This window comes from Helianthus annuus, chromosome 1 (assembly GCF_002127325.2).
Source record: "Helianthus annuus cultivar XRQ/B chromosome 1, HanXRQr2.0-SUNRISE, whole genome shotgun sequence".
Classification (NCBI taxonomy): domain Eukaryota; kingdom Viridiplantae; phylum Streptophyta; class Magnoliopsida; order Asterales; family Asteraceae; genus Helianthus; species Helianthus annuus.
In genome coordinates, this window is record NC_035433.2 from 140,753,071 (window position 1) to 140,762,329 (window position 9,259).

General features: G+C 36.9%; 2 protein-coding genes across 3 annotated transcripts; both read left to right on the top strand.

Moving 5' to 3' along the window:
* The first annotated feature begins 617 nt into the window (after positions 1 to 617).
* Positions 618 to 4,180, top strand: LOC110881466 (translin). The gene is made up of 7 exons (XM_022129715.2): positions 618 to 1,017; positions 2,464 to 2,560; positions 2,650 to 2,765; positions 3,228 to 3,272; positions 3,403 to 3,428; positions 3,638 to 3,773; positions 3,873 to 4,180. Exons 1-7 carry the CDS (start codon positions 657 to 659, stop codon positions 3,980 to 3,982), a joined length of 891 nt encoding a protein of 296 aa, XP_021985407.1. The 5' UTR covers positions 618 to 656; the 3' UTR covers positions 3,983 to 4,180.
* A 104-nt stretch (positions 4,181 to 4,284) lies between these two features.
* LOC110881475 (serine/threonine-protein kinase PCRK2) lies at positions 4,285 to 8,157 on the top strand. 2 transcript variants are annotated; one of them, XM_035975659.1, is made up of 4 exons: positions 4,285 to 5,083; positions 6,177 to 6,443; positions 6,542 to 6,670; positions 7,721 to 7,853. In XM_035975659.1, the coding sequence occupies exons 1-4, from the start codon at positions 4,742 to 4,744 to the stop codon at positions 7,757 to 7,759; spliced, it is 777 nt and encodes a 258-aa protein (XP_035831552.1). In that variant the 5' UTR covers positions 4,285 to 4,741; the 3' UTR covers positions 7,760 to 7,853. The 2 variants fall into 2 exon arrangements, with proteins under 2 accessions (XP_035831552.1, XP_021985413.1); XM_022129721.2 differs by having other exon boundaries at positions 4,488 to 5,083; positions 7,714 to 8,157.
* The last annotated feature ends 1,102 nt before the right edge of the window (positions 8,158 to 9,259 follow it).

Genomic DNA, 9,259 nt, shown 5'->3' on the forward strand with positions numbered 1-9,259 from the left:
CACTCATTCTTTTAAGTGTTAAATTTTAGAGTAAAAAGTACATAGACAAGAGTACATGTGATTTTCTAAAATTTTGGATTTAATTCTTAACTTTCTAAATTACAAGGATAGTTCTCGTAGTTCATACTTTATAATATATTTAGCAGCGCCGACTTTGTGCCTGTACAAGAGGTGTCATCGGACAAGGCCCAAAACATTTAGGGGCATGTAAACAAACACAAACAAGTGTTCATAAACAAAAATGGACACAAACATACATGAACACGAACACGTAGGTGTCGATAAAGACTACGATTTGCGAAGGCTATGACTAATGAACCCTAAATTGTTAAAAGGTATGTATTATACAACTTACTTAATATTTATTCAAAGGTACATAAATATCATCAAATATGTGATGTAATATACTACAAAATATACAAATAAACACAAATGATCAAGTTACTAAATGCTCCCGACCATAAATGAACAAACACGATCCTTGTTCATGTTCTTTTGCTTAACTAAACAAACACAATTTACTGTCTAACGAACTTTCCATCAAACTTCACACGAGCTATTCACTGAACGTTTGGTTCGTTTGCAGCCGACATATGCTCGTCTAATAAAGTAAAAAACACAAAAATCAGCCCCACACCAACAGCAAACAAACACCAATGAAGTCTGTTTCCCGTACCTTAATAACATTAACCACTGCTCTATCCCACCGTTCCATAAACCCTAACCCCAAAACCCTCATTTCCGCCACCACCGCCACCGTCTCTCTCCGGCTGAACTCAACCACCATACTCACACAACAACCTACTCACCGTAACCATTCGTTCGCGTCAATGGCAGCCGGCGACTCATCCCCTACCTCCGCCGCTGTCGAGAAGCAATTTGACGAGTTCCGCCACCGTCTAGAAGAATCTGGAAGCTTACGTGACCGAATCAGAGCCGTTGCGACGCAGATTGAGTCGACGACGAGGATGATGCACTCTAGCCTTCTTCTTATTCATCAATCTCGCCCTATTCAAGGTATTAGGTTACAATTTTACACATTATGTCTAGTTTTTAAATTTTATATGTGATATGATGCTATTGCATGTTATCTGAAAGCAATCGGTTAATTTGTGTTATGATATATGCAAAACTTGGGCTGGCAAAATCTGTTGGAGATGACACGGTTAACACTTAACACACGTATCAAACATGATTACCACTCGTTCAACTAAAGAAGTAGGGTTGTTCACGGGCAAGCTTGGGCTCCGATCGATTATAAACCAAGCTGGCTCGGCTAGGATTTGAAACCGAGCTGAAAATCTAAGCTCAGGCTCCGCTTGGTTTTAAACCGAGTGGCTCGGCTTAGTTTGGCTCGATTCTAAAAAGAAGAATTAATACATAGCTCTCAAAATTAAGTAGTCTAAAATATTATTCAATAGTTCAAAAGAACATATCCAAAGTAAGTTCACCTTACCACATTACAAACCAAAATTAAGTTCAACAACACAAAATAAGTTTTAAACGTCAACGAAATACAATATTACTTCATTAGCATGGCAATCAACCTTCAAATATGCCATAGATATCATATTAAACTCCTAAATACATGTAGATAATATTAAAATATATGAAAGGTAAAATAATCGAGCTAAGTCGAGCCGAGCTACCAAGCGAGCCAAACCGAGCCAATTTGGCTCGTTACGAGCCGAGCTAGGCTCGCTTTCTAACTGAGCCAAGCCGGCTTGGCTCAGTTTAAAACCAAGCTGTATCGAGTGAGCTTTTTCCGAGCTAAATTCGAGCGAGCTCCGAGCTGTGTACTTTTTGGACAGCCCTACAAAGAAGGAGAAATGATGGAGTCTAGCCTCCTAAATTTAGTTATTAAAAAGTATAAATTACATACTGTTCTTTTTTATTAAAGAGGTTTAATCGAGTCTTAATAGGTCAAGAATTGGCAGACCTAGTAAAAAACACGATCAATTTAGGGCGATTGGATACTGCGATGATACATTGGACCGAGTTAGGTTAAAATGCATGTGAAACATGATTTATTTGGGTTGAAATTTCTGATTGGTTGTCATTTGAAAGTTTTTTATAATGAAATGTTAAAACTATAGGCTGGTTTATTTGATTATTGTGAACATTATTGATTTGTAAGAAATTTGTTATTGAGATACTACCTCCGTCCCACTAAATGTGTCCTACTTTGAATTTTCAAAGTCTTTGTTTATAAACTTTGACCTTAACTAATTTTGTTTGTGTTAGATAATACTTGATGAAAGTTATATGATTTGAGTGTGTTTTACAAGGGTTTTTATCGGGTTAATTTTCATCACGTTTTATATAACACAAAAAATATATAATTAAAGTCAAAGTTTATAAATAAAGACTTTGAAAATTCAAAATAAGACACATTTAGTGGGACGGAGGGAGTATTAGTTTTAAAACATGTTAGGGCTTATTTTATCTTTTTGTTGCAATTAGAGGTTCTAGAGAAGGCGAATACGCAGATTGATGTGCTGAAGGAGCTTTTTAGTCAACTTGCGGAAATTGTTCGTGAACGCCCAGGGGAATACTATAGGTGACTGAAACAGTTTGGAGATGTATTTTACGTATTAGTTTGTATTGCTGTTTGCTTTTGTTTTTGTAATATATTCCGTTTACTGACAGGTATCATGGTGATTGGAGGACCGAGGCGCAGCAGGTGGTCTCTCTGTTTGCTTTTATGCATTGGCTAGAAACAGGAGAGCTTCTAATACACACCGAAGTGGAGGAGAAGTTAGGGTGTAAGTCACAGTTTGTGCTTTTTTTTAGAGTAAACTTCCGTTTTGCTCCCTGTGGTTTGGTTACTTTAATGGTTTTGCTCCAAACCTTTAAAAATAGCCATTTTACTCCCTGATGTTTCGGTTTTTTTGCCAGTTTGCTCCCCGCCTCTAACTCCATCCAAATTGTTTGTTTTTCCATTTTGCTCCCGCAGGGAGCAAACTGGCAACAAAACCAAAACATCAGGGAGTAAAATGGCTATTTTTAAAGGTTTGGGGCAAAACCGTTAAAGTGACCAAACCACAGGGAGAAAAACGGAAGTTTACTCTTTTTTTTAATTATGATGATAGATTCCAATACTTGAGTTGTTGTGTAGACATGGATGAAGAGCTAATCTTGTGCTGACCTGGCATCCATGCAGTATAATGACTAGATGTATTTTAAACTGTTCTAAAACTTTTTATTGCTTTTGGTGGCTCATACAGTGAATGCTTCAGAATTTGGTCTTGATGTTGAAGACTATCTTATTGGTGAGTGACTGATGCTCTACACTTTTTTACCGGATCATGCATTGGTTTCATTGTGTAGGGATGATGCATCTTCTTTCTTTATGATAACTTGTACATGTGGCATATTTACTAATATAGTTATATATCGCAGGCATTTGTTTCATGTCCAATGAACTGGTAAGAATCCCACCAAACCTGTTTTTTGTCTTTTATGTTTCGCTAAAATGCTAGTGTTTAATTCAGCTTGAATCCTTAAATTTTTTGTATTGATTTTTCTATATATCTTTTCTGTAGTGATTTCTGAAAACAGTTCAAGTTATCTAGAGCTACATAATTATATCATTGTAACATGTAATTGTAATCAAGTAATTAATAATCTTTTGCAGCCTAGGTATGTAGTGAACCAAGTGACAGCTGGCGATTATGACTGTCCCAGAAAGGTCTTAAAGTTTTTAACCGACCTCCATGCATCATTCCGTTTGCTTAATCTCAGGAATGATTTCTTGCGCAAAAAGTTTGATGGTACGCAGTATCACTTCTCCAGTCGTTTATTATCTCGTTTTCCTAAAATAAGTCTAAACTATCTGTTCTCTCTATATCACTGACTAATATATATTGCAGGAATGAAGTATGATTTGAGAAGAGTTGAAGAGGTGTACTACGATGTGAAAATTCGTGGGTTGGCGTCTACGGGTGACGGTAAAGGAGAGCAAACTGTACAAGAAGCTTAGCGTGTAAGTGTGTTACAGGGTCGAATTCGGGTAACGCTCATCTTTTGTTTCAGTTCCTGTAAAGCTTACTCGTGAACTTGGTTCTTTTGGAAAGTCATGTAGATGGTGCTAATCGCTTCTAGGCAATTTTATGACATCTTGAATTGCATCTTCTAACTTTCAAATTCAACGGTTGTCTAGTCGACAATGGAAATTTTTCAAACTCGACTTGATAAACTTCTGCATGGTTTGCAACGGTCTAAAATGGACCAGGACTGAAACGAAACTTAGTTTGAAACTGTAGAAATTGAGAACCGGGCTTTTGGCAACAGTTTGAGATACTGTTTTGGTATTGGTTTAGGAATGATTTGGTTCTAACCGGATCTTGGTTTAAAATGCTCGCGTTTGAGAAATGATTCGACCATATATGATGACCGGAGTGCCTTCTCTTTAACAGAAAAAATAGATAAAGTTAACCCAGTGGACTAAAATGGCAAAGATAAAACATTTTTGGACCCACAGACGAAAAATGAAACCTTTGGATTAAACTGGTAAAATGACCCAAACCATAGGGACTAAAATGGCATTTAACTCTAAAATTTAAAATCAATCAAAGTCAAATCAAACATGGGTATACTTTGAAAAAAATAATGTCAAAACGTGGTTGGTGAAGAAGGAAACTTTCACATTGCATTTTCCTACTAGTTTCCACGAACTCATACTCTAGGAACATTTTATGGAGCCAAACATGTGAATGCAAGTGAATGATTGAAGAAACAAATGGTGTTTTATTGCCGATGTTTCTCCTTCTTGTTAGAAGGAAAAGAAGAGACCGAACATGAAACCAAAACTCAAACTAAATCAACTGCTACCGATACCTTTTATACTGCTGGTTCGGATTTCAATCGGTCCGCAAGTAGTATTCATGCAAGGACGAGTTTGGCCGATAAACCAAGCAATCTGAGAGTTTTCACTCTCGCTGAGCTCAATGAAGCTACCGAAAACTTTTGCATTGATATGAAGATCGGTGAAGGTGATTTTGGGACTGTTTATAAGGGCGTGATCAAGAGTTTGGATCATGAGATTCATGTGGCTGTCAAGCTCGCCAATAAATCATTGCAGGTTCTACACTCGAATCGATAGTCACCAAACTAAAGCCTATCTTTTTGTGTATTTTAGTTAAATTGCATAATTGATTGAAGTTGAATTTTATACTCTCAAATGTCGACTTTTGGTCTCAATCCTAAAAGCAAATGGGCAACACGTTGTGCAGCTAACCCTTTTTGCATGCCACAACTTAAGTCTTTTAAAATCTACGTTAATAGATCTTGAGGTTTTAACATTACTATGCATGACCTGTTTTCTGATCAGTAATTATTTTTTGCAGCTTTTTCATTGATTCATGAAATAAGGGGCTATTTTTCTAGGAAATTAGGGGTTATATTGTATATGGTATTTGAGATCAACCTTGGTTTTAAAAATTGTGTGACGATCTGATGCGTTTTGATCCCAAAAGCTGCCTCATGTTCACATATGTGAGCCAGTAGCGGACTTACAATAGTAGTAGGGGTAGCATGGGCGACCCCTCAACCCCGTCTCCGTAGTGTAAAAATACCCCTTAACTCCGTTTTCGTAGTGTAAAAATACCCTGCAACTTCGTCTCCGTTATACAAAGGATACCCCTGGTCCAAAAAAATAAAAAATTGGGATACCCCTAAATTTTTGGGCTAGTTCCGCCGCTGATGTGAGCCATTCGCTATTTAAAAATTTCAAAAAGTTATTAATAGATAATATTTTAACTTGTCAACATTTAAACTCTAAAATATATCTCATCATCTTTTCTAAGATTTGTTCAAGCGATGGTCTAATTTGTTCAAATAAGATTTAAGCCAACACTCGGACCCATTGAAATCATGGTCCACTTTGTTCAAATACCGGTCAACTGCATAAGGCGCTGAATAAGACCGCATCATGGAATCGCATCACGCGATGCAATTTCATCACTGCATCATGTGATGCGCTCCTGATGCGTGCATTCTAAAATTGATCAACAATATGATTTATTCATGAAAATATGTGTATTCTTTCTAAGAAGTTAGGGGTTATACGGCACTTGACATCAACACTGTGATTGATTCACGAAATTTTGTGTATTTTTGTAGGATATTAGCGGTTTTGTAAATGATCTTGAATCTTGGTAATTGTATTGCAACAGGGGCACAGATGGCGAGTAAAAGAGATTAACGTTCTTGGGACGGTTGAGCATCCAAATCTTGTCAAACTAATCGGTTACTGTGCAGAGGATAACGAAAGGGAAGGCGGTACACAACTATTTTTCGTATATGAATATATGGCGAATGGAAGCGTGAGAGATCATTTATCTACAGAATCAGAAACGCCTCTCTCGTGGAACACAAGACTGAGAGTGGCTCAAGATGCTGCTCGTGTCTTGACATATTTACACGAAGAAATGGAATTTCAGGTTAAGTACTTAAGTCCCGTTGAACCAAAAAAAGAAAAGAAAAATAAAGGTTTGTAAACGGAGATGCTTACAAACCCATTAACTTTGATATCTTGTAGATGATCTTCAAGAATTTCAAATCTTCTAACGTTCTTCTAGACGATAAATGGAATACTAAACTTTCGGATTTTGGTGTGCCTCAAATATTAGGCCCTGATGGAAGAAGAGTCACTCATATCTCAACCAAGGTATGTTACTTTATATCTAAGCAGTTAATGCTGTAAAAAAATCGGATATCGGTCAAGGACCGTTATTTGAGATATCGGTAGTCGCGGTGGGATATCAGTAATTTTAATATCATGCTGAATTTATAGATATAGCAATTTAACACTAAGAATTCAGTATACTAACAAATTAACCTTTTGCAACTTGCAAAACACTAAGACCACCCGTAGTGAGGCGTGATTTTTAAAAAAAATTGAAAAAAAAAACGCCCTAAAACGCCCCCACCCCCATTACACGGGGCGTTATTAGGCGTTATTTTTCAAAAATATGGGTCTTGGCGTTTTAATTAAAACGCTGAAGGTGGAAGAGTCTTACTTTGACTGGCCAATCCGTGTGGTTTCTTTTTAATTGATTCTGACATGTTTGACAAAAAGTGAGGCATTAATTGCTTTTAGTCCGACATTTGTCAACTTTCTTTCTTTCTTTTTTTTTATCCTTTTTTAATAATTGGAAGGGGGTTATTGGAATAATGCCCCACTACACCACTTTATGCTATAATGCCCCATGCTGACTGGGATGACACGTGTCGGATAATGCCCCATGGTGGGGGCATTATAATTCTTCACCACTACACATGGTCTAACAATTGTAGCAAGTAGGAACTAATTAAGACTTATCACACTAACATTTAACACTAACAATTAAGACTTAAAACACTAATAATTGAAAGACGAATGCTAGAACTAAGAAGAAAGATATTGATATCTGGAAAATTGGTGATATATCTGTCAATATTGCCGATAATGTTGGTACCGATATTATGACCGCTATTTTGCACCGATATCTCACCAGGTGACCCATAACCAATATATCACATATCACCAGTATATCAGTGATATATCGTAATATTAACTGCATAGCTTTATATAGGCTCTTGAGTAGATGATCCCTTTGTAGGTCTGCAAAAAGATCTGGCTAATGTAGTGTGTGAACTTGGTCGAAAGAACATGTTTTAATTAATATTTTCATCATTAAACGTCTAAGTTTAGTGATATAATGTCATCAGATTGCAGGATTTGTGCAGTATGCACCTCCAGAGTACATGTCTATAGGGCATTTCACATCCAAGGGTGATGTATGGTGCTACGGGATTTTCCTCTACGAACTTATCACGGGTAGGCACCCATTGGAACTCATCACGGGTAGGAACGGATCGGATTGGGAAACAACGAACAATACTTTAAACGAGCGGATGCTTCTAGAATGGGTGAAACCTTACTTAGATCAAAAAGATTCCACCAAATCGTCGATCCAAGACTCGACGGCAGTGGCGGATCCAGGGGTGTTTTGGGGGTTCCCGGGAACCCCCTTAGTTTGAAAAAAAAAATGAAAAAAATAGTGGAAATTTTGTATGATTTAAAAAAAATAGTGAGAATTAGTGAAAATCTACCAAAAGGAACCTGGTGGGAAAAATTCCTGGATCCGCCACTGACGGTACTCACTCACTAAAGTCAGCACAGAAGTTGTGTATTATAGCCAACAAATGCTTGTCTGAAAACCCCAAGTCCAGGCCAAAGATGAGTGAGGTCCTTGAAATGGTTAATCAACTCATTCGGGTTCCGTCACAAGCTACTAGTCTTGCATCACCGGTTGCTGTTGCGCCGAAGAAAGTGTTTGTGGAGGGTGAAAAGACTAATGAGGGTGTTCACGTTCATAAGTCTGCTTGTCTTCCTCGGATACGCCATTCAAAGCTCTTGAAACCTTGTTCTAAAAGGTGGTGTTGTGTATCATTGCATTAAGATAAAACTATCATTAGCTTTTTGATGATTTGTGTTATATGTTTAAATTAATTGTTATATTGATAAAATACACACATAAGTACAAAAAACATATTTATAGAGATTGAATGTTTCTGATTTAGGTAATTGTTTAAAGATAATTTTATACTTATCTTTGAAGTTTAGTATAATGTGACATATTTACTTAATAAAAGGTTACAATATTAAATTTAAATCATTCCTTTAGAATTTGTATTTGTATTAAGATATGGGGGTTTGGAGGTGTAAGGAAGAAAATATGGTAAAACTTGTGAAAGAAATGATACAAAGTGAACAATCATTGAACCCAACATCATGCTTACGTGTTTAAAGGTTCAAACACATAGATTTGGTACCTTGAGAATTCTTTCTTGAAACTCTTTTGTAATCATATCAACACAAAAAAATTTGGGCGACATGTGTATTTATACACATGGTGTGCGGTCCAGGTGAGAGGTATTTCAGTATTTGGTCTGTAATGGGCCAGCTTAAGGAGTGTGCGGCCAGGGCGATAGACGCATATGGGTGTGCGAGCTTCCATGGTGTGTGTGACTGAGATCTTGTGAGTGTGCACACTGATATGTGCGGCCATGTAGTGTGCGATCAGTATGTAATATTTAGGTAAATTCATTTATTATATTCACAATTAATTTGGGAGTGTACGGTTGGGATAATGATAATTTACTATACTCATAATCAATTGAAGTAATGTAGTAACTCGCGTTAATTGTTTATACATAATTATGACGTACAATAGAATATGAAAGGAAAAGTTACGGAGTCAAGGGTACAAGT

Excerpts from the sequence above, each read along its gene's own strand:
- LOC110881466 (XM_022129715.2), top strand. The coding sequence starts at position 657 with ATGAAGTCTGTTTCCCGTACCTTAATAACATTAACCACTGCTCTATCC. Across the intron at positions 1,018-2,463 it reads TCAATCTCGCCCTATTCAAG|AGGTTCTAGAGAAGGCGAAT; the intron begins GTATTAGGTTAC and ends TGTTGCAATTAG. Across the intron at positions 3,774-3,872 it reads CTTGCGCAAAAAGTTTGATG|GAATGAAGTATGATTTGAGA; the intron begins GTACGCAGTATC and ends TATATATTGCAG.
- LOC110881475 (XM_022129721.2), top strand. The coding sequence starts at position 4,742 with ATGGTGTTTTATTGCCGATGTTTCTCCTTCTTGTTAGAAGGAAAAGAA. Across the intron at positions 5,084-6,176 it reads TCGCCAATAAATCATTGCAG|GGGCACAGATGGCGAGTAAA; the intron begins GTTCTACACTCG and ends GTATTGCAACAG. Across the intron at positions 6,444-6,541 it reads ACGAAGAAATGGAATTTCAG|ATGATCTTCAAGAATTTCAA; the intron begins GTTAAGTACTTA and ends GATATCTTGTAG.